Consider the following 25,194-nt stretch of genomic DNA (forward strand, 5'->3'; position numbering starts at 1 on the left):
GGAACATTATTTAAGATTTATGATAAAAACATCCCAAAGATTGATTCTATACATCATTTGACATGTTTCTATGAACTGTAATATAACTTTTTTTACTTTTCGTCTGAACTAAGCGATCGCGCATTGTGCATTTGGATTACTGGGCTAAACGCGCAAACAAAAAGGAGGTATTTGGACATAAATTATGGACTTTACCGAACAAATCAAACATTTATTGTGGAACTGGGATTTCTGGGAGTGCATTCTGATGAAGATCATCAAAGGTAAGTGAATATTTATAATGTTATTTCTGACTTCTGTTGACTCCACAACATGGCGGATATCTTTATGGCTTGATTTGTTGTCTGAACGCTGTACTCAGATTATTGCCTGGTTTTCTTTTTCGGTAAAGCTTTTTTGAAATCTGACACAGCGGTTGCATTAAGGAGAAGTGTATCTATAATTCCATGCATAATAGTTGTATCTTTTATCAATGTTTATTATGAGTATTTCTGTAAATTGATGTGGCTCTCTGCAAAATCACTGGATATTTTGGAACTACTAAACATAACGAGCCAATGTAAACTCAGATTTTTGTATATAAATATGAACTTTATCGAACAAAACATACATGTATTGTGTAACATGACGTCCTATGAGTGTCATCTGATGAAGATCATCAAAGGATAGTGATTCATTTTATCTCTATTTCTGCTTTTTGTGACTCCTCTCTTTGGCTGGAAAAATGGCTGTGTTTTTCTGTGACTAGGTGCAGACCTAACAGAATTGTTTGGTATGCTTTCGTCGTAAAGCCTTTTTGAAATCAGACACTGTGGTGGGAGTAACAACAAGTTTATCTTTAAAATGGTGTAAAATACTTCTATGTTTGAGGAATTTTAATTATGAGATTTCTGTTGTTTTGAATTTGGCGCCCTGCACTTTCACTGGCTGTTGTCATATCGATCCCGTTAGCGGGATTCAAGCCATAAGAAGTTTTAAAGGGGTATTCTGCAATTGCTACATCCATTTTTTTAAACGTATAAATGAATGACATATTCCCATTGACTCATGTGGCTTTTGAAACAAATCCGAACCATGGATGACAGACGACTTTCAGGATAAGTTCAAATATACAGGCAAAGGTCAAAAACAAGCGACAATCAGCAGTTGAAACAATAACAAAAGCCTCTGTCTCTGTTTCTGTAGAAAGCTGAGGGATGTCAAGCTCAAATTCATAGACGACTATGGATGCATAGACAGACCATCCATGATATCAAAATTATAGTTTTAACCAGGTTTTGAGGCTAAATATTGACTTTATTTACAAACATTGGAGTAAAACAAGCTTATATTTTCGGTTCTGATGGGCTACGACTGTTGAACTTATCCTGAAAGTCGTCTGTCATCCATGGTTCGGATTTGTTTCAAAAGCCACTACCAGTACTAACTTAACTTAATAGCCACTGCCTACCAAATGGGAGTGTTGTCAGATATATACATCTCAGTGAACTTCTATAGTCCGAGCTAAGTCTTAGGTCCCAGATTGTGTTTTGTTAAAATGTCAGAGTGGTGTGTTACCTTTCTCTAGTCTAGCTGATATGCCTGATGGGAACAGCGTTCATTGTGTGAGCACGATTGAGGTCAATTGAAAAGTATATATTCAGTCAATATTGTGTTTATGTGTGAGAGTTCACTTCCAATCAGTGGCATAACGCAGTTTCACAGGACCCTCCCGCAAGGTGCGAGCAAGTCCCCCCCAAAAAAAATGTTATTTTTACAATTATTTTGGGGGATTTATTTTGCCATGTGGCAAAGAGAGCAATTTGCAATTTTATAGCTAATGTCATGTTATTTTGCACATTTTGCCATGAGGCTGAGAGAAAATGAATCCCCTCTCCCTCTCCCCTCTCTCACGTTTCGCCCTTCTCTCTACCCCCTGTTCTCCCGAGTCTCACGTTTCGCCCTTCTCTCTACCCCCTGCTCTCCCAGAGTTTCACGTTTCGCCCTTCTCTCTACCCCCTGCTCTCCCCGAGTCTCACGTTTCACCCTTCTCTCTCCCCCTGCTCTCCCCGAGTCTCACGTTTCACCCTTCTCTCTACCCCCCCCGCTCTCCCAGAGTCTCACGTTTCGCCCTTCTCTCTACCCCCTGCTCTCCCAGAGTCTCACGTTTCGCCCTTCTCTCTCCCCCTGCTCTCCCCGAGTCTCATGTTTCGCCCTTCTCTCTACCCCCCCTGCTCTCCCGAGTCTCACGTTTCGCCCTTCTCTCTACCCCCTGCTCTCCCCGAGTCTCATGTTTCGCCCTTCTCTCTACCCCCTGCTCTCCCCGAGTCTCACGTTTCGCCCTTCTCTCTCCCCCTGCTCTCTCCGAGTCTCATGTTTCGCCCTTCTCTCTACCCACCCTGCTCTCCCCGAGTCTCACGTTTCGCCCTTCTCTCTCCCCCCTGCTTTCTCCCGAGTCTCACGTTTCGCCCTTCTCTCTACCCCCTGCTTTCTCCGAGTCTCACGTTTCGCCCTTCTCTCTCCCCCTGCTCTCCCCGAGTCTCATGTTTCGCCCTTCTCTCTCCCCCCCTGCTTTCTCCGAGTCTCACGTTTCGCCCTTCTCTCTTGGGCCAGATTCACCAAGCTCAGACTAACTAACCACCTGTTTAGTAAAACCTGCCAAGACAAGATAGATACTTAGAGGATTTACAAAGTTCTAGACTGGTAAGATAATAGTTGCCATTCTTTTGAGGTTTAGTTAGATGTTTATATTAGTGTTTGCCTCGTGATGAAGGCAGCTTATTGTCTAACAGTTAGCTGATTACAGTAACAGATGTATTGCATCGCAGCAGTAGAGTTCCAAGAAAGCTGCCTTGTTGTTCTTTCTGTGTTAATAACAGGGAACGTTTGGTGCCCTTCGTTGAGTGTCCTTGCTAGGGGAAGAATTCAGCTGGAACTCTTGATGTTGTTGTTATCTGAGTTCTCGTGTGTTTCCCTAGAGGACAAAGCTCCCGATGTGTTACTGTCAGTTCTGCACAGGCCTTGCTCTCTTCGCAGTCTATCCACACACAGCAATGTGTTACTGTCAGTTCTGCACAGACCTTGCTCTCTTCGCAGTCTATCCACACACAGCAATGTGTTACTGTCAGTTCTGCACAGACCTTGCTCTCTTCGCAGTCTATCCACACACAGCAAGGTGTTACTGTCAGTTCTGCACAGGCCTTGCTCTCTTCGCAGTCTATCCACACACAGCAAGGTGTTACTGTCAGTTCTGCACAGACCTTGCTCTCTTCGCAGTCTATCCACACACAGCAAGGTGTTACTGTCAGTTCTGCACAGGCCTTGCTCTCTTCGTGTCTATCCACACACAGCAAGGTGTTACTGTCAGTTCTGCACAGGCCTTGCTCTCTTCGCAGTCTATCCACACACAGCAAGGTGTTACTGTCAGTTCTGCACAGACCTTGCTCTCTTCGCAGTCTATCCACACACAGCAAGGTGTTACTGTCAGTTCTGCACAGGCCTTGCTCTCTTCGCAGTCTATCCACACACAGCAAGGTGTTACTGTCAGTTCTGCACAGGCCTTGCTCTCTTCGCAGTCTATCCACACACAGCAATGTGTTACTGTCAGTTCTGCACAGACCTTGCTCTCTTCGCAGTCTATCCACACACAGCAATGTGTTACTGTCAGTTCTGCACAGACCTTGCTCTCTTCGCAGTCTATCCACACACAGCAAGGTGTTACTGTCAGTTCTGCACAGGCCTTGCTCTCTTCGCAGTCTATCCACACACAGCAAGGTGTTACTGTCAGTTCTGCACAGACCTTGCTCTCTTCGCAGTCTATCCACACACAGCAAGGTGTTACTGTCAGTTCTGCACAGGCCTTGCTCTCTTCGCAGTCTATCCACACACAGCAAGGTGTTACTGTCAGTTCTGCACAGGCCTTGCTCTCTTCGCAGTCTATCCACACACAGCAAGGTGTTACTGTCAGTTCTGCACAGGCCTTGCTCTCTTCGCAGTCTATCCACACACAGCAAGGTGTTACTGTCAGTTCTGCACAGGCCTTGCTCTCTTCGCAGTCTATCCACACACAGCAAGGTGTTACTGTCAGTTCTGCACAGGCCTTGCTCTCTTCGCAGTCTATCCACACACAGCAAGGTGTTACCTGAAGCAGGATTTCCCTACCTTCACTTCCCACTGCCTGAAGGCGTCCGCATGCTTCCCAGACAAAACAGTTCGGAAGAGTTTGTGCATATACTGTAGCATGATGACATTTTGGGACGTTTTTGTTTGTTTTGGAATTCAGTGAGTCAAAAACAAACTGTTCAGCTTCTCGGGCAGACAACATTTTCTAATTGAGGGAAGACGGAGTTCGGAGCCGACGTCAACGCCCCATTGTCGGTGATTGGTCAACAGTAGGGATTCTTCAATAAAGTCTACGCCCCATTGTCGGTGATTGGTCAACAGTAGGGATTCTTCAATAAAGTCTTTGTTGTCATTAGGGTTGCACATTTTGGGGAATATTCAGAGGTGGACACTTTCTGTGGGAATTAACTGGAATATATGGGAATTAATGGAAATGTATGCAAATTAATATAAATACCATTTAAATGTAGATGTTTTTTTGCATTGCGTATATTTACCATAACATATGGAGACAAAAACATAAACCTTTTACCTTTCATAAGTAGACATAGTATTTCTCTTTTCAACAAAAGCCATTTGTTATGTTTTTCCTACCATTGTATTTATAAATATTGTGACAGGCCTAGGCATATTGAACTGCTTTCCACTGCCTGCTGCAACTCAACAATCAGCTATTTGCCACGCGCTGCCCAAATTGCGCATTTAAAGCAATTAAAGAAGCAAATGATCCTGTGGCCAAATCATGCTCTCTGGTGTAGAATTTTGAATGAATTAATGAATGAATTAATGCATATGCATGAGTATTTACAGTGCCTTGCGAAAGTATTCGGCCCCCTTGAACTTTGCGACCTTTTGCCACATTTCAGGCTTCAAACATAAAGATATAAAACTGTATTTTTTTGTGAAGAATCAACAACAAGTGGGACACAATCATGAAGTGGAACGACCAATTTTTCAGTTTTTGATTTGTTAAAAAAGTTTGAAATATCCAATAAATGTCGTTCCACTTCATGATTGTGTCCCACTTGTTGTTGATTCTTCACAAAAAAATACAGTTTTATATCTTTATGTTTGAAGCCTGAAAGTTCAAGGGGGCCGAATACTTTCGCAAGGCACTGTATATAGCTAATCTTTGCAAATGTAATAAAATGTACTTCAGGGGGACGGTTATCTTCCCCTAGCCTATTGGAGGTGCTGCCTATGCTGTCCAATGTGAATGTAACAGGTGCATAACACAGCACTGTCTCTGCTCACTGCTGAGATAAAGGCACACGGGCTAGTAGCTTCCCTCCGAGCGATGCTCTGCATGGTCCTAAAACCAGCCTTTCAATACACGAAACAGTCATTGCATTTTAATCTGGATTTTAATTATTTCATTCGACTTTTTTGTAGCCTACTTTTACATTGTTGGTCTTGAGCTACGGTATGGCGACTGCCACTGGGCACAGATGTCAGTTCAGCGTATGGTTTTGATTTACATTTGGTTGAGTTGTCAACTAACGTGAATTCAACGTAACAATAACAATACATGTCACCATGTCATTGGATTTAGGTGTCACGTTCTGACCTTAGTTCCTTTGTGATGTCTTTGTTTTAGTATGGTCAGGGCGTGAGTTGGGTGGGCAGTCTATGTTCTTTTTTCTATGATTTGGTATTTCTGTGTTTGGCCTGGTATGGTTCTCAGAGACAGCTGTCAATCGTCGTCCCTGACTGAGAACCATACTTAGGCAGCCTGTTTTCCCCCTTGAGGTGTGGGGTGATTATATTTTCTGTTGTGTGTCTTCACCAGACAGGACTGTTTTGTTGTCGTTTCGGTCTTTCACTTGGTTGTTTTGTATTTCAGTGTTCAGTTTGATTCATTAAATATTAACATCATGAACACAAACCACGCTACGCTTTGGTCCTCACCTTCTTCCACCAACAACGGCTGTGACAGATTCACCCAACCAAGGACCAAGCAGCATGGTATCGGGCAGCAGCGAGATCTGGACTATGTGACAACTTGGGACGAAATAGAAAGGTGGTTGGTCGACCCAGGGAGAGTGCCGGAGCCCGCCTGGGACTCTGGAGCAGTGCGAGGAGGGGTACAGGAGAATGGAGTTGGCGACACGAACACTGCAGCGCAACAGGCACGAGAGGCAGCCCCAAAAATGTATTTGGGGGGCAATCGGGGAGTGTGGCGAAGTCATGTAGGAGACCTGCGCCAACTCCCCGTGCTTACCGTGGAGAGAGGTGGACCGGGCAGGCACCGTGTTATGCCGTGAGGCGCACGGTGTCCCCGGTGCGCAGGCATAGCCCGGTGCGTTACATAGCAGCGCCTCGTATCGGCTGGGCTAGAGTGGGCATCGAGCCAGGTGCCATGAAGCCGGCTCAGCGCATCTGGTCTCCAGTGCGTCTCCTTGGGCCGGGGTACATGGCACCAGCCCTACGCATGGTGTCCCTGGTTCGCCAGCACAGCCCAGTACGGTCTATTCCACCTCACCGCACTGGCCTGGCTACGGGGAGCATTCAGCCAGGTAGGGTTATGCAGGCTCGGTGCTCGAGAGCTCCAGTGCGCCTCCATGGTCCAGTCAATCCGGTGCCTCCTCCACGCACCAGGCCTCCGGTGGCAGCCCCCCGCACCAGGCTGTCTCTCCGTCTCCTCCCTACAGGTGCTCCCGCCTGCTCAGCGCTGTCAGAGTCTCCCTCCTGTCCAGCGCTGCCAGAGTCTCCCTCCTGTCCAGCGCTGCCAGAGTCTCCCGTCTGTCCAGCGCTTCCAGAGTCTCCCATCTGTCCTGAGCTGCCGGAGTCTCCCGTCTGTCCTGAGCTGCCGGAGCCGCCCGCCAGTCAGGAGCTGCCGGAATCGCCCTTCACTCCGGAGCTGCCAGAGTCTCCCGCCTGTCCTGTGCTGCCGGAATCTCCCGTCCATTCGGGACCCATTGCTAGGGTCCCCAGTCCGAGGTCGGCGGTGAGGGTCGCCGCTCGAAAGGCGCCACAGAGGCGGGTTAAGAAGCGGGCAAAACTATGGTGGAGTGGGGTCCACGTCCAGCGCCAGAGCCGCAACCACGGACAGACGCCCACCCAGACCCTCCCCTATAGGTTCAGGTTTTGCGGCCGGAGTCCGCACCTTTGGGAGGGGGGGGGGTACTGTCACGTTCTGACCTTAGTTCCTTTGTGATGTCTTTGTTTTAGTATGGTCAGGGCGTGAGTTGGGTGGGCAGTCTATGTTCTTTTTTCTATGATTTGGTATTTCTGTGTTTGGCCTAGTATGGTTCTTAATCAGAGGCAGCTGTCAATCGTTGTCCCTGACTGAGAACCATACTTAGGCAGCCTGTTCCCCCTTGAGGTGTGGGTGATTATATTTTCTGTTGTGTGTCTTCACCAGACAGGACTGTTTTGTTGTCGTTTCCGTCTTTCACTTGGTTGTTTTGTATTTCAGTGTTCAGTTTGATTCATTAAATATTAACATCATGAACACAAACCACGCTACGCTTTGGTCCTCACCTTCTTCAACCAACAACGGCTGTGACATTAGGTTAAAAGTTGGGTGAAAAAAATACTAAATTCCCTTTACTTTTTTCAAATCCAATCAGTTTTCCACGTTGATTCAACGTTATCACATTTATGTTTTGGTTGAAATGACTTGTAAACAACGTTGGTTCAACCAGTTTTTGCCCAGTGGGATACCTACCATACCCAGTGGGATACCCTGCCGTACCCAGTGGGATACCCTGCCGTACCCAGTGGGATACCCTGCCGTACCCAGCGGGATACCCTGCCGTACCCAGTGGGATACCCTGCCGTACCCAGTGGGATACCCTGCCGTACCCAGCGGGATACCCTGCCATACCTGCCGTACCCAGGTGACATCGCTGATTCCTTGGGGGCCGTAGAGATTCTCACAAAAGTTCGCTCTACCGGGCTCCCGAGTGGCGCGGCTATCTAAGGCATCTCAGTGCTAGAGGCGTTACTACAGACACCCTGGTACAAACACCCTGGTACAAACACCCTGGTACAGACACCCTGGTACAGACACCCTGGTACAGACACCCTGGTACAGACACCCTGGTACACATACCCTGGTACAGAGACCCTGGTACAGACACCCTGGTACAGACACCCTGTCTATCTATTAGTGAAAAACAGACAGACAAAGAGAGCGAGGCGGAGAGAGTGAGAGAGACAAAGAGAGGAACACTGCCGCTACCTCGCTCTCCAACCAAGGTGTGTGAATTGAGGAGCGAACTGAAATGACTGAATATCCTGTTCACTTCAGAGTGAGGAGAGTTATATATATATATATTAGAGCGCTGGACAGACAGAGGGAAGAGGAGTGGGAGGGAGGGAGAGACATGGTTATACTGTATATTAGAGGGCTGGACAGACAGAGGGAAGAGGAGTGGGAGAGACATGGTTATACTGTATATTAGAGGGCTGGACACAGAGGGAAGAGGTACAGACACAGACATGGTTATACTGTATATTAGGGGCTGGACACAGAGGGAAGAGGAGTGGGAGAGACATGGTTATACTGTATATTGAAAAACTGGACAGACAGAGGGAAGAGGAGAGGGAGAGACATGGTTATACTGTATATTAGAGGGCTGGACACAGAGGGAAGAGGAGAGGGAGAGACATGGTTATACTGTATATTAGAGGGCTGGACAGACAGAGGGAAGAGGAGAGGGAGAGACATGGTTATACTGAATTGAGGAGAGGAACTGAGAGGGAGAATACTGTATATCCTAGTTGGACACAGAGGGAAGAGGAGAGGGAGAGACATGGTTATACTGTATATTAGAGGGCTGGACACAGAGGGAAGAGGAGGGGAGAGAGGTTATACTGTATATTAGGGGCTGGACACAGAGGGAAGAGAGACATGGTTATACTGTAGAGGAGAGAGGAGGGAGAGACATGGTTATACTGTATATTAGAGGGCTGGACACAGAGGGAAGAGGAGAGGGAGAGACATGGTTATACTGTATATTAGAGGGCTGGACAGACAGAGGGAAGAGGAGAGGGAGAGAGGGAGAGACATGGTTATACTGTATATTAGAGGGCTGGACAGACAGAGGGAAGAGGAGAGGGAGAGACATGGTTATACTGTATATTAGAGGGCTGGACACAGAGGGGAGAGGGGAGAGGGAGAGACATGGTTATACTGTATATTAGAGGGCTGGACACAGAGGGAAGAGGAGTGGGAGAGACATGGTTATACTGTATATTAGAGGGCTGGACAGACAGAGGGAAGAGGAGAGGGAGAGAGGGATGGTTATACTGTATATTAGAGGGCTGGACAGACAGAGGGAAGAGGAGAGGGAGAGACATGGTTATACTGTATATTAGAGGGCTGGACACAGAGGGAAGAGGAGTGGGAGAGACATGGTTATACTGTATATTAGAGGGCTGGACAGACAGAGGGAAGAGGAGAGGGAGAGAGGGAGAGACATGGTTATACTGTATATTAGAGGGCTGGACAGACAGGGAAGAGGAGTGGGAGAGACATGGTTATACTGTATATTAGAGGGCTGGACACAGAGGGAAGAGGAGAGGGAGAGACATGGTTATACTGTATATTAGAGGGCTGGACACAGAGGGGAGAGGAGAGGGAGAGACATGGTTATACTGTATATTAGAGGGCTGGACACAGAGGGAAGAGGAGTGGGAGAGACATGGTTATACTGTATATTAGAGGGCTGGGAAGAGGAGTGGGAGAGTGGGAGAGACATGGTTATACTGTGGAGTCCAATTCCCTTAATAAAGATGAGAAAACATGACTATAAAATAAATAAAAAAACTGAGCTATATTGTATTTTATTTAAAAAAAAGTTGTATTATATTATACTAATACAACTGCTCAGAGAAAGAGTTTGTTTTACAAGTAATATTTTTTTTCTTCTCAAAAAGCTAGGGGTGATAATTTTTGACACCCCTGTTTTCAATACCTTTCAACGCATCACCTTGTGAGGATCAAGGCACTGGGCTTTTTCCTAAAATGTTTTATGAGTTGGAGAACCCATTGGAAGGGATCGTAGACCATTCCTCCGTACAGAATCCTTCCAGATCCTTGATATCCTTCGTCTGCACTTATGTTCTACACTGTACACTTCCAACCACAGGTTTTCAATAGGTTTCAAGTCCAGAGACTGAGATGGCCATTACAAAATGCTGATTTTGTGTCCAGTTAACCATTTCTTTTGTGGATTTTGATGTGTGCTTGGGGTTATTGTCTTGCTGGAAGATCAACTTGTGGCCAAGTTCCAGCCTCCCGGCAGAGGCCACCAGGTTTTTGGCTAAAATGTCCTGGTACTGGGTCAAGTTTCTGATGTCCTTGACCATAACATCATAGATCCACCAACATATTTTACAGGTTTTTGGCTAAAATGTCCTGGTACTGGGTCAAGTTTGTGATGTCCTTGACCATAACATCATAGATCCACCAACATATTTTACAGTAGGTTTGAGGTTATTTCCTGCATTCTCATCTCGACAAACTCACCACTGACCAAAGAGCTGTATTTCCACGTCATCCAACAAACGTAAACGCCTGGAGTTTTAACTAAGCGGTGTTGGGACTTGGATTGGAACCAGTGCTGTGGTCAGATGACATGAAAATAGAGCCCTCTGGCCACGCCCACTAGTGGTGGGTTTGGCATCGAAATGATTACCTGTTAAACAAAATATCTTTCTGTGGGAAATGGTATTGGTATAAAATAATATAATTTCCCCATTTTGTTGAGGATACAATATAATTCAGTATCTGTCTTATTTTATACAGTCTGTTTTGCTAATCTTTATCAAGAGTGCCAATCATTTCAGACCCCACTGTACATTAGAGGGCTGGAGAGTCAGTCTATATATATCTGTGCTGCTCTCCATCCATCCTGCTCAGGGTCCGAGCCAAAAGAAAAACTCCCGTTTCAACACCTCATCAGACTGCTATAAATACACACCTCAGGGTGGTAGGATGTGTGTATGTATGTGCGTGTGCGTGTATACGTGCGTGGGTATATGTGTGACGGGGTTGAGAGACGCGTGGTTCAAATTAACGGAACAGGAAGTGGTGAAATAGCACAGGAAGTGACATCATTGGTCAGGAATGCACATGTTCCTCGTGTGTTTTTCAGGCATGGCTAAAATAAAGAAGTGTAGTATGTGAAATGGTGTATGATGCGTTGTGTAGTTATGGTTTGAGTTCAGTCTTTGTTGTCAGTCCCGCTGTGCAGATGATCAGATGTTTAACAGCTCAGGAACCACATCATTATTATATAGCTTTCTCCTAAGATGTGGGGCATAACTTCTACATTTGTATTGCTGTTGCTAAAATATAGAGTTTTTCTAACTAGACTGTACACTGTGTATATTGCAGTGTAATGTGATGCTGTCTGCCTGTCTGTCCTGTCCTGTGTGATGTAGATGGGTCGTCTGGATAAGAACCACCCGTTGGTGACTGGCCATACTGGGCCCGTCTTGGACATCGACTGGTGCCCTCACAACGACAACATCCTGGCATCCTGCTCAGAAGACACCACAGCCATGGTAAGGCTGGCAGTGTGTGTGTGTGTGTGTGTGTGTGTGTGTGTGTGTGTGTGTGTGTGTGTGTGTGTGTGTGTGTGTGTGTGTGTGTGTAATATCATAGGAAAACATTATAATGTATCAACTGTCAGTGTTTTTAAGAACTGTCCTTGGTCTGCTGTTCATCTAATGATCTGTTAAACCAAAGGTCCTGACTCTCCGTAGTCAGTAATGATCCCATGAGGAGTATTATAGTACTGTAGTGTGGGGTGTTAACCTCGGTGTCCTGCCTAAACGCCTCACTTATAACAACTCAGGTTTGGTGTGTGTGGGAAAATAGAAAGGTGGGTGGTGTTAGGGGGACAGCGTGGTAGGTGGAGGGAAGGGGTGCTGCCTGAAGAGGGATGGGGTGTGGGGGGGGTTGTTGGGGTAACGGCTGGTTGGTATTTATAAACATGTGTTAACACAGCTCCCCTGAATACCCCTCTGCCTCATCCACCAATCAGATGACAGAGCCTCTCAGGATGAGCAGGGATGAGATATCAAAGCTGTATGTGTGCGTGTGTCTGTGTGTGTTTACAAGGAATGTGGTTTATCAGACCTAGTGCTACAGTCCACCAAGACCTTGCATCACAAGGGCAGCACAAGGACAAGTGTGTGTGTGTGTGTTTTCTTGCGTTCTGGTTTTATCAAAGAGGGAACGTGTTGATGCAAACAAGGGATTTTGTGATAAAGAACACATATAGTATATATTACAGTGAAATCAAGCTAAAGGAGTAGATATCATATGGTGATATAGTCAGTAGGATTCAAACCAGAGGTTCTGTCTTGTAATGGCTGCTTGTGTGAACTAATGATGTACAGCACTGGCTGTTTATGATGCCATGTGTTACTACACTGATGCCTTTGTGTGTTCTGGAAATGGGATAGAGCATCGGTCGGTCGGTCCCAGCTCTCTTCAGGTCATTGACCAGGTCCTGCCGTGTAGTTATGGGCTGATCCCTCACCTTCCTCATGATCATTGATGCCCCACGAGGTGAGATCTTGCATGTAGCCCCAGACCGAGGGTGATTGACCGTCATCTTGAACTTCTTCCATTTTCTAATAATTGCGCCAACAGTTGTTGCCTTCTCACCAAGCTGCTTGCCTATTGTCCTGTAGCCCATCCCAGCCTTGTGCAGGTCTACAATTTTATCCCTGATGTCCTTACACAGCTCTCTGGTTTTGGCCATTGTGGAGAGGTTGGAGTCTGTTTGATTGAGTGTGTGGACAGGTGTCTTTTATACAGGTAACGAGTTCAAACAGGTGCAGTTAATACAGGTAATGAGTGGAGAGCAGGAGGGATTCTTAAAGAAAAACTAACAGGTCTGTGAGAGCTGGAATTCTTACTGGTTGGTAGGTGATCAAATACTTATGTCATGCCATAAAATGCTAATTAATTACTTAAAAATCATACAATGTGATTTTCTGGATTTTTGTTTTAGATTCCGTCTCTCACAGTTGAAGTGTACCTATGATACAAATTACAGACCTCTACATGCTTTGTAAGTAGGAAAACCTGCAAAATCGGCAGTGTATCAAATACTTGTTCTCCCCACTGTAGATAGCAGCTGTCCAGGCTTGACATTGTGACCAGAGAAGAAGGCCTTAGCTGTAATGTCATCCTTTGGATTTCACAGACAAAAAGACATGGCTTACTGGGCCAGCTCACATGGCTATCATTAGAGTGTGATTATGTGTGTGTGAAGGGGGAGAGAGTGTGTGCGTATGTTTGAAAACACACACAAATTGGTGAGGGGGTGGTTGGAGTAGCACATTTAATTTAATTAGTATGGGAAAATGTTCTCTAAGATATAGTACTGGAATTAGGTCATAGCAATGTTCTTTGTGTCCCAATGTGTAATGGTATTATGTGTCCCCCTGTTCCCCTGTAGGTGTAACGTTGTATTGTGTCCATGTGTAGGTGTAACAATATTATGTGTCCCCCTGTATGTATAACATTGTATTGTGTCCCTGTGTAGCTGTAACATTGTATTGTGTCCCTGTGTAGGTGTAACATTATTATTATGTGTCCCCCTGTATGTATAACATTGTATTGTGTCCCTGTGTAGGTGTAACATTATTATGTGTCCCCCTGTATGTATAACATTGTATTGTGTCCCTGTGTAGGTGTAACATTATTATGTGTCCCCCTGTATGTATAACATTGTATTGTGTCCCTGTGTAGGTGTAACATTATTATGTGTCCCCTTGTATGTATAACATTGTATTGTGTCCATGTGTAGGTGTAACATTATTATGTGTCCCCTTGTATGTATAACATTGTATTGTGTCCATGTGTAGGTGTAACATTATTATGTGTCCCCCTGTATGTATAACATTGTATTGTGTCCCTGTGTAGCTGTAACATTGTATTGTGTCCCTGTGTAGGTGTAACATTATTATGTGTCCCCCTGTATGTATAACATTGTATTGTGTCCCTGTGTAGGTGTAACATTATTATGTGTCCCCCTGTAGCTGTAACATTGTATTGTGTCCCTGTGTAGGTGTAACATTATTATGTGTCCCCCTGTAGCTGTAACATTGTATTGTGTCCCTGTGTAGGTGTAACATTATTATGTGTCCCCCTGTAGCTGTAACATTGTATTATGTCCATGTGTAGCTGTAACAATAGAATGGGTGTCTCCATTCAAGTTAATGATGGCATAATGGGTGGACTGGCGGCCATGTTTGGGTGTACCCATCGGAGCAAAGCAGGAAGTAAAAGCTACAGTAGGTTGAAGACCTAGCAAGTTCGAATCCCCTTCATTCATTCAGAGATCCTCACTGAACTTCTGGAGAGAGTTTGCTGCACTGAAAGTAAAGGGGCTGAATAATGTTGCACGCCCAATTTTTCAGTTTTTGATTTGTTAAAAAAGTTTGAAATATCCAATAAATGTCGTTCCACTTCATGATTGTGTCCCACTTGTTGTTGATTCTTCACAAAAATATATAGTTTTATATCTTTATGTTTGAAGCCTGAAATGTGGCAAAAGGTCGCAAAGTTCAAGGGGGCCGAATACTTTCGCAAGGCACTGTACATAAATATAGATATGGCATATCTCCATGAGTTTACCAGTCAAATATCCAGGCTTAGAGGATCCAAGACCGTTCTAGTTATTCTATTTCTATGCGTGTAACGTTGTTATGTGTCATCCTTTAGGCGTGTAACGTTATGTGTCATCTTTTAGGCGCGTAACGTTGTTATGTGTCATCCTTTAGGCGCGTAACGTTGTTATGTGTCATCCTTTAGGCGCGTAACATTGTTATGTGTCATCCTTTAGGCGTGTAACGTTGTTATGTGTCATCCTTTAGGCGTGTAACGTTATGTGTCATCCTTTAGGCGTGTAACGTTATGTGTCATCCTTTAGGTGTGTAACGTTATGTGTCATCCTTTAGGCGTGTAACGTTATGTGTCATCCTTTAGGCGTGTAACGTTATGTGTCATCCTTTAGGCGTGTAACGTTATGTGTCATCCTTTAGTAACGTTGTTATGTGTCATCCTTTAGGCGTGTAACGATGTTATGTGTCATCCTTTAGGCGCGTAACGTTATGTGTCATCCTTTAGGCGTGTAACGTTATGTGTCATCCTTTAGGCGTGTAACGTTATGTGTCATCCTTTAGGCATGTAACGTTATGTGTCATCCTTTAGGCGTGTAACGTTATGTGTCATCCTTTAGGCGTGTAACGTTATGTGTCATCCTTTAGGCGCGTAACGTTGTTATGTGTCATCCTTTAGGCGTGTAACGTTGTTATGTGTCATCCTTTAGGCGTGTAACGTTATGTGTCATCCTTTAGGCGTGTAACGTTGTTATGTGTCATCCTTTAGGCGTGTAACGTTGTTATGTGTCATCCTTTAGGCGTGTAACGTTATGTGTCATCCTTTAGGTGCGTAACGTTGTTATGTGTCATCCTTTAGGCGCGTAACGTTGTTATGTGTCATCCTTTAGGTGTGTAACGTTGTTATGTGTCATCCTTTAGGTGTGTAACGTTGTTATGTGTCATCCTTTAGGCGTGTAACATTATGTGTCATCCTTTAGGCGTGTAACGTTATGTGTCATCCTTTAGGCGCGTAACGTTGTTATGTGTCATCCTTTAGGCGTGTAACGTTGTTATGTGTCATCCTTTAGGCGTGTAACGTTATGTGTCATCCTTTAGGCGTGTAACGTTATGTGTCATCCTTTAGGTGCGTAATCGTTGTTATGTGTCATCCTTTAGGCGCGTAACGTTGTTATGTGTCATCCTTTAGGTGTGTAACGTTGTTATGTGTCATCCTTTAGGTGTGTAACGTTGTTATGTGTCATCCTTTAGGCGTGTAACGTTATGTGTCATCCTTTAGGCGTGTAACGTTATGTGTCATCCTTTAGGCGTGTAACGTTATGTGTCATCCTTTAGGTGTGTAACGTTGTTATGTGTCATCCTTTAGGTCGTGTAACGTTGTTATGTGTCATCCTTTAGGCGTGTAACGTTGTTATGTGTCATCCTTTAGGCACGTAATGTTGTTATGTGTCATCCTTTAGGCGTGTAACGTTGTGTCATCCTTTAGGCGTGTAACGTTATGTGTCATCCTTTAGGCGCGTAACGTTATGTGTCATCCTTTAGGTGTGTAACGTTGTTATGTGTCATCCTTTAGGCGCGTAACGTTGTGTCATCCTTTAGGCGTGTAACGTTATGTGTCATCCTTTAGGCGTGTAACGTTATGTGTCATCCTTTAGGCGCGTAACGTTATGTGTCATCCTTTAGGCGCGTAACGTTATATTGTTGGGTGAAGTTCGTATATACACTCTGGCCATCTACTCCGATTTCAGAGCACTCTCATCTAACTGTGCCTGGAACGCAAAATAACTGATGAATTTACAAATGCTCAACACCCGTTGAATATGGCCGGTGCCAGTAAATGTAAATGCAAAAAAAATTGTAATTCAATTGTTGCCAGCAGCACAGTTAGTCACCAACACTGAAAAACATGATAACAGCCTAACCGGCTCTGCTAGGATGAGTAAAATGGTCAGAGTGAGGTGTTTTCTCTCATTTGTGTCTGGAAATAGCTAGCCAACTTTAGCCAGTTAGCTTGGATGCTTGGCTGTCGTGCTCAGATCAACGCTACTCCTCGGCCAAAGCGTCCAGTGTGCGCTCTGAACGCTCTGAGAGCAAATGCTCTGAATTTGCAAACACCCAGAGGTCACTCTGAGCGCGCTCCAGATTGAATTTACGAACACACCCATTGTGGCCTCCTGTAGGTGTAACATTGTATTATGTCCCCTTATTCATGGGTTGCACGTTTCATCACAATATTGTTTGTAACATTCGTTTTAGGACTGCTGCCCGACTGAGCATTCTTTTCAATGCATTGTCATTTGGCACTGATGAATATTTAATCAAAAATGCATTACTGTGGCTTGGAAATACAATAACATTTCTAAAGGACACAGATAATTATAGGAAAACCTTTTGCCATTGTGATGTTGTCAGATTGACTTTAGATGCAGTACAACGTTAGCTAGCTAGCTATGATTGAGGAGAGACCAATCGGATGTTCGTGCTCCCAGCAAGGCTTACATTAGCCAGCTATTTCTTTTTTTTATATCTTAAAAAAAATGTTTTGCCCTTTTTCTCCCCAATTTCCTGGTATCCAATTGTTTAGTAGCATCTTGTCTCATCGCTACAACTCCCGTACGGGCTCGGGAGAGACGAAGGTTGAAAGTCATGCGTCCTCCGATACACAACCCAACCAAGCCGCACTGCTTCTTAACACAGCGCGCATCCAACCCGGAAGCCAGCCGCACCAATGTGTCGGAGGAAACACCGTGCACCTGGCAGCCTTGGTTAGCGCGCACTGCGCCCGGCCCGCCACAGGAGTCGCTGGTGCGCGATGAGACAAGGATTTCCCTACCGGCCAAACCCTCCCTAACCCGGATGACGCTAGGCCAATTGTGCGTCGCCTCACGGACCTCCCGGTCGCGGCTGGTTACGACAGAGCCTGGGCGCGAACCCAGAGTCTCTGGTGGCGCCCTTAACCACTGCGCCACCCGGGAGGCCTAGCCAGCTATTTCTGACAAACATTGCCAGCTAATGACAACATTGCCATCTGTCTGAAGTAAATTTGACGGCATGATAATAGGGCAAAGTTATTTCCAACTAAATATTTGCCTACTTTAGCAATGTTATTGTATTTCCAGGCAAAACGGTCATTAGCCTCCGTTAGCCTGTGTTAGCCTCCGTTAGCCTGTGTTAGCCTCCGTTAGCATCTGTTAGCCTCTGTTCAAAATGACCGGGCTTATCCTGACTTTTGGGCACTACACGGCTTGAGAAAGTTCACAACATGACGTGACCAAGTGTTGGAGGTGCGACCTATAGGTGTAACGTAGCTTTTTTCCCCCTCAAGGTGGAACATTATTTTGTGTCCTTCTATAGGTGTAATGTCTTTTTGTGTCCCCCTGTAGTTGATAAAGTTATATTGTGTCCCTCTGCAGGTGTGGCAGATCCCTGACCAGATGGGGACACGGCCCATATCAGAGCCCATCGTGGTCCTGGAGGGACACTCCAAACGCGTCGGCATTGTCACCTGGCACCCCACCGCACGCAACATACTACTCACTGCAGGTACACACAGACACACACACACACAATCATGCACTCACTCACACACTTTCTCACCCTACTCCTCCCGCCCTACCCCCAGGCAGTGATAACCTGATAATAATATGGAACGTGGGAACTGGCGAGGCGCTCATCTCCATGGACGACCACCCAGACCTCATCTACAACGTCAGCTGGAACCGTAACGGCAGCCTGTTCTGCACTACCTGTAAAGACCGACGCCTCCGTGTATGTGACCCCCGCAAGAGAGAGGTGGTCGCGGTGAGTTGGTGAATGGGGGAGCTGGGAGGGGAAGAAATTAAGATGACAGGGTAAGAGAGAGGTGGTCTCAGAGAGGTCAAAGGTCACAGTTTCCCAGACCTAGTCTCTGTACTCAAAGTGAGTGATTCTTATTTACAATGACGACATGGCAAAAGGCCCCCAGTGGAGACAGGGGACAATAACAAAACAAAAGACAATGGAAGACACAATGGAAGACACAGACAGAAGACACTGGCAACAGCACATGTACAACAGCAAACGATCAGTGGAAGTGTGTGTGTGTGTGTGTGTGTGTGAAGTAAAACAACATACTTCCTTACATAAGGCAATGCAAAGTAGTGACATTGGGTGACAACTACACTAATTTATGGATTTCACATGACTGGGAGTACAGATATGCATATGCAAGCTTTAAGTTCTTCGGCTTTACACATCACTGACAATCTGAAATGGTCCACCCACACAGACAGTGTGGTGAATAACCTCAGGAGACTGAAGAAATTCAAATGCACCATTGAGAGCATTCTGTTGGGCTGTATCCCCGCCTGGTATGGCCTTACAGTGAAATGCTTACTTACAGGCTCTAACCAATGGTGCGGGAAAAAAAGTGTGTGTGTGTGTGTGTGTGTGTGTGTGTGTGTGTGTGTGTGTGTGTGTGTGTGTGTGTGTGTGTGTGTGTGTGTGTGTGTGTGTGTGTGTGTGTGTGTGTGTGTGTGTGTGTGTGTGTGTGTGTGTGTGTGTGTGTGTGTGTGTGTGTGTGTGTGTGTGTGTGTGTGTGTGTGTGTGTGTGTGTGTGTGTGTGTGTGTGTGTGTGTGTGTGTGTGTGTGTGTGTGTGTGTGTGTGTGTGTGGGTAAGTAAAGAAATAAAACAACAGTAAAAAACATTTGAAAAAAGTGTAGCAAGGCAATATACAGACACCGGTTAGTCAGGCTTATTGAGGTAGTATGTACATGTAGCTATATACAGACACCTGTTAGTCAGGCTTATTGAGGTAGTATGTACATGTAGCTATATACAGACACCTGTTAGTCAGGCTTATTGAGGTAGTATGTACATGTAGCTATATACAGACACCTGTTAGTCAGGCTTATTGAGGTAGTATGTACATGTAGGTATATACAGACACCTGTTAGTCAGGCTTATTGAGGTAGTATGTACATGTAGCTATATACAGACACCTGTTAGTCAGGCTTATTGAGGTAGTATGTACATGTAGCTATATACAGACACCTGTTAGTCAGGCTTATTGAGGTAGTATGTACATGTAGCTATATACAGACACCTGTTAGTCAGGCTTATTGAGGTAGTATGTACATGTAGGTAGACACCTGTTAGTCAGGCTTATTGAAGTATGTACATGTAGCTAAAAGACACCTGTTAGTCAGGTGGGTGGTGGGACACATGCAGATATACAGACACCTGTTAGTCAGGCTTATTGATGTATGTACATGTAGGTAGCACTGGTTAGTCAGGCTTATTGAGGTAGTATTACATCCTAGCTTCTTCAGACACCTGTTAGTCAGGCTTATTGAGGAGATGTACATGGACAAACCTGTTAGTCAGGCTTATTGAGGTAGTATGTCCATGGTAAATCAGACACCTTTAGTCAGGCTTATTGAAGTACTGTACATGTAGCTATACAGAAAGTCAGGCTTATTGAAACAAATATACAGACACCTGTTAGTCAGGCTTATTGAATAGTATGTACATGTAGCTATATACAGACACCTGTTAGTCAGGCTTATTGAGCCACCAACATGTAGACAATCAGACACCTGTTAGTCAGGCTTATTGACAAACATGTAGCTATACCCAGACACCTGAGTCAGGCTTATTGAGGTAGTATGTACATTCTCAATCAGACACCTGTTAGTCAGGCTTATTGACACCTGTACATGTGATTGAGAACCAGTCAGGCTTATTGAGGTAGTATGTACATGTAGAAATGCCACCTGTTAACAGGCTATTGAAAAACAAACATAGACAGACCCAGTCAACTCATTGCCCTGACCATACTAAATAAGTGAAAAAAACAAAGGCAATAAAGGTCAGAACGTGACAGCACTGGTTGGTCGGGGCAATTTAGGTAGTATGTACATGATTGTATAGTATATACACTATATATACAAAAATATGTGGACACCCCTTCAAATGAGTGGATTCGGCTATTTCAGCCACACCTGTTGCTGACAGGTATATAAAATTGAGCACACAGCCATGCGATCTCCGTAGACAAACATAGTCTACCACCTTTACAAGTCAGTTCGTCAATTTTCTTTCCTGCTGTAGATGCCTCGGTCAACTGTAAGTGTTGTTATTGTGAAGTGGAAATGTCTAGGAGCGACAACGGCTCAGCCCCAAAGTGGTAGGCCTTACAAGCTCACAGAACGGGACTGCCGAGTGCTGAAGCATGTAGCTCGTAAAAATCGTCTGTCCTCGGTTGCAACACTCACTACCGAGTTCCAAACTGCCTCTGGTAGCAACGTCAGTTAATGCTACAGCATACATTCTAGACGATTCTGTGCTTCCAACATTGTGGAAACAGTTTGGGGAAGGCTCTTTCCTGTTTCAGCATGACAATGCCCCCAGGCACAAAGCGAGGTCCATAAAGAAAAGGTTTGTCGAGATCAGTGTGGAAAAACTTGACTGGCCTGCAGTGAGCCCTGACCTCAACCCCATCAAACACCTTTGGGATGAATTGGAACGCCAACCTTGAGGCAGGCCTAATCACCCAACATCAGTGCCCAACAACACTAATGCTCTTATGGCTGAATGGAAGCAAGTCCCCGCATCAATGTTCCAGCATCTAGTGGAAAGACTTCCCAGAAGAGTGGAGGCTGTTATAGCAGCAAAGGAGGGGACCAACTCTATATTAATGCCTATGATTTTGGAATGAGATGTTCGATGAACAGGTGTCCACATACTTTGTCATGTAGTGTATATATAAATATTTTTGCGCAATCTAATATTTTTATATTTCTTCATTCCATTATTTTACTTGTTGATTTGTGTATATTGTTGTGTATTGTTAGATATTACTGCATTGTTGGAGCTAGGAACACAAGCATTTAGTGCAAACACCATTTGCCTCATGCAGCACGACACATCTCCTTCGCTTTGAGTTTATCAGCTGTTGGTTGTGGCCTTTGAAATGTTGTCCCACTCCTATTCTGTCGTACACGTCGATCCAGAGTATCCCAAACATGCTCATTGGGTGACATGTCTGGTGAGTATGCAGGCCATGGAATAACTGGGACATTTTCAGCTTCCAGGAATTTCGTACAGACCCTTGCGACATGGGGCCGTGCATTATCATGCTGAATGAGGTGATGGTGGAGGATGAAAGGCACAGCAATGGGCCTCAGGATCTCGTCACAGTATCTCTGTGCATTCAAATTGCCATTGATAAAATGCAATTGTGTTCGTTGTCCATAGCTTATGACTGCCTGCCCATACCATAACCCCACCACCACCGTGGGGCCCTCTGTTCACAACGATGACATCAGCAAACTTCCCGCCCACACAATGCCATACACGCTACGCTGTCTACCATCTGCCCGGTACAGTTGAAACTGGGATTAATCCATGAAGAGCACACTTCTCCAGCGTGACAGTGGCCATCGAGTGGCCACCACACTTACATTAGCTGTCCGGGTGGCTGGTGTCGGTTGAAGAAGCCAGATGTGGAGGTCCTGGGCTGGCATGTTTGCACGTGGTCTGCAATGTGAGGCCGGTTGGACGTACTGCCAAATTATCTAAAACGACGTTGGAGGCGGCTTATGGTAAAGAAACAAACATTAAATTATTTGGCAACAGTTCTGGTGGACATTCCTGCAGTCAGCATGCCAATTGCACACTTCCTCAAAACTTGAGACATCTGTGGCATTGTGTTGTGTGACATAAGTGCACATCTTAAAGTGGCCTTTTTATTGTCCCCAGTACAAGGTGCACCTGTGTAAGGATCATGCTTTTTAATCAGCCTCTAGATATGCCACAAGTGTCAGGTGGATGGATTATCTTGGCAAAGGAGAAATGCTCACTAACAGGGATGTAAACACATTTGTGCACAAAATTTGAGATAAATAACACTTTACATGTTGCGTTTATATTTTTGTTCAGTGTAGATATTTAGTCCAAATCGTGCAGGCCTCAATGGGACTGCTTGTGCTTTCACAGAAGCCATGATGAGCCCTCTTTCCACCTTGATGGGTGCTCTGTACTCTGTTAGTGATGTCTGTCTTGTCCGTTCGGTCCAATAGGAGAGGATGGCTCCACACGACGGGATCCGACCGATGAGGGCCATCTTTACCAGAGACGGAAACCTGTTCACTACCGGCTTCACCAGGATGAGTCAGAGAGAGCTGGGCTTGTGGGACCCGGTAACACACACAGACAAATACACACGAGCACACACACACACGACACATATGGACACACATGCATGCACCCTCACTCGTAATTCCTCTTGAAGGACAGTGAACATCGGCCCAATGAATTCCTCTCGTCCCTCTTCTCTCATCTTGTCCTTCTTTGCTCTGTTCCTACCAGACAAGTTTTGAGGAGCCTATTGCACTGCTGGAGTTGGACACAAGTAACGGTGTGTTGTTACCGTACTACGACCCAGACACCAACATGGTTTACCTCTGTGGAAAGGTATAAAACACACACACACACACACACAGTAACAGTAACAGTATTATCCATTACCTTGATACTACTACTGTAAATCCTCCCCTCCCTCTTCTTTCCCACCCTTCCCCTCCCTCTTATTTCCTCCTCTCCCCTCCCTTCCCCCTTTCCTCCTCTCCTTTCCTCCTCTCCCCCTCTCATTTCCTCCTCTCCCCTCCCTTCTTCTCCCCTCTCCTTTCCTCCTCTGACCTCCCCTCCTCTCTCTTCTACACACTCCTCCCCTCCTATCTAGGGGGACAGTAGTATCCGGTACTTTGAGATAACAGAGGAGCCTCCCTATGTCCACTACCTCAGTACCTTCAGCAGCAAGGAGCCTCAGAGGGGGATGGGCTTCATGCCTAAGAGAGGGGTGGACGTCAGCAAGTGTGAGATCGCCAGGTAGGAAACTGCGCACAGACACGCGCACAGACACACACACACTCCCAATCAGGGATGGACATTACACACAGGTATATGCAATGCAATTTCGATACCTTTTGGAAACAAAGCAAGTTTTATAAGGAAGATGGGATCCACCTAAATCATTTGGGTTCCTGGATCCTTTCACAGGAAGGCTGAGTTGAGACAATGACTTATCAATGACCCAAGCCCAGTTTAGATAATCCCTACCATTGTGTTGCTGAGTTGTCATAATGCTTCAGCAAATGTACATTATCCCAGGGGCGTTGGTAGACACAATGTAAGTAACCTCATTTATGTCCCTCTAACTGCCCTGAACGCCTCTGCTGGTCCTACAGCTATTGTATGCAGTAATCATGTGCCTATGAATCAAATGTATACTGTTAGCACTGAGGCGGTGTGCCCAAGTAGGAGGTCCACTGTGTGCAGCTCACCCTGCACTAACAGAAATAACATGAGAATATCTACTTCTGATAAGCTTCCCAGCAAAGCAATGAAAACAATCAAGCATCCCAGAAGAAAAGTGCTCAAAATAGCCCACGTTAACATATGTAGCTTAAGAAGCAAGGTTCATGAAATCAATCATTTGCTAGATGACATTCATATTCTATCTCGGACACTCACTTAGACAATACCTTTGATGATACAGTGGTAGCAATACACGGTTATAACATCTACAGAAAAGACAGAAATGCCAAAAGTGGAGGTGTTACTGTTTATATTCAGAACCACATTCCTGTAAAGCTTAGAGACGATCTCATGTTAAATACTGTTGAAGTAATATGGCTACAGGTTCATCTGTCTCACCTAAAGCTCATTCGTGTGGGAAGCTGTTATAGACCACGAAGTGCTAACAGTCAGTATCTGGATAATGTGTGAAATGCTTGATAATGTATGTGATATCAACAGAGAGGTATATTTTCCTGGGTGATTTAAATATTGACTGGCTGCCCACTCAAGAAAAAAGCTTCAAACTGTAACCAGTGCCTGCAACCCTGTTCAGTCAACCTACCAGGGTAGTTACAAACAGCACAGGAATGAAATCATCAACATGTATTGACCACATCTTTTCTAATGCTACAGAAATGAGCTTGCAAGATGTATCCAGATCTATCGGACATAGTGATCACAATATAATAGCCATATCTAGGAGAACCAAAGTTCCCAAGGCTGGGCCTAATATAGTGTATAAGAGGTCATGTAAGAAGTTTTGTAGTGAACACTATGTTGTTGATGTACAGAATATTTGTTGGTCTGTGGTGTGTAATGAGGAGCAAACAGACGCTGCACTTGATATATTTATGAAATGTCTTAGTCGAGTTATTAATAAGCATGCACCTGTAACGGATGTGAAACGGCTAGCTTAGCGGTGTTCGCGCTAAATAGCGCTTCAATCGGTGACGTCACTTGCTCTGAGACCTTGAAGTAGTGGTTCCCCTTGCTCTGCAAGGGCCGCGGCTTTTGTGGACTGATGGGTAACGATGCTTCGTGGGTGAATGCTGTTGATGTGTGCAGAGGGTCCTTGATTCACGCCCGGGTATGGGCGAGGGGACGGTCTGAAGTTATACTGTTACACACCCATTGGGGCGGCAGCGTAGCCTAGTGCTAAG

At 45.2% G+C, this 25,194-nt stretch overlaps 1 protein-coding gene across 1 annotated transcript in view; it reads left to right on the forward strand.

Moving 5' to 3' along the window:
• LOC112254721 (coronin-6-like) overlaps positions 1–25,194 on the forward strand; it is a 43,183-nt gene that overhangs the window by 7,892 nt on the left and 10,097 nt on the right. Inside the window, exons 3-8 of the mRNA XM_024427503.2 lie at positions 11,497–11,619; positions 18,108–18,237; positions 18,317–18,495; positions 22,756–22,875; positions 23,045–23,149; positions 23,418–23,563. Of these exons, the coding sequence (XP_024283271.2) occupies positions 11,497–11,619; positions 18,108–18,237; positions 18,317–18,495; positions 22,756–22,875; positions 23,045–23,149; positions 23,418–23,563 (803 nt within the window). The remainder of the gene's footprint in view (positions 1–11,496; positions 11,620–18,107; positions 18,238–18,316; positions 18,496–22,755; positions 22,876–23,044; positions 23,150–23,417; positions 23,564–25,194) is intronic.

Source organism: Oncorhynchus tshawytscha, linkage group LG33, assembly GCF_018296145.1.
Source record: "Oncorhynchus tshawytscha isolate Ot180627B linkage group LG33, Otsh_v2.0, whole genome shotgun sequence".
Lineage (NCBI taxonomy): Eukaryota > Metazoa > Chordata > Actinopteri > Salmoniformes > Salmonidae > Oncorhynchus > Oncorhynchus tshawytscha.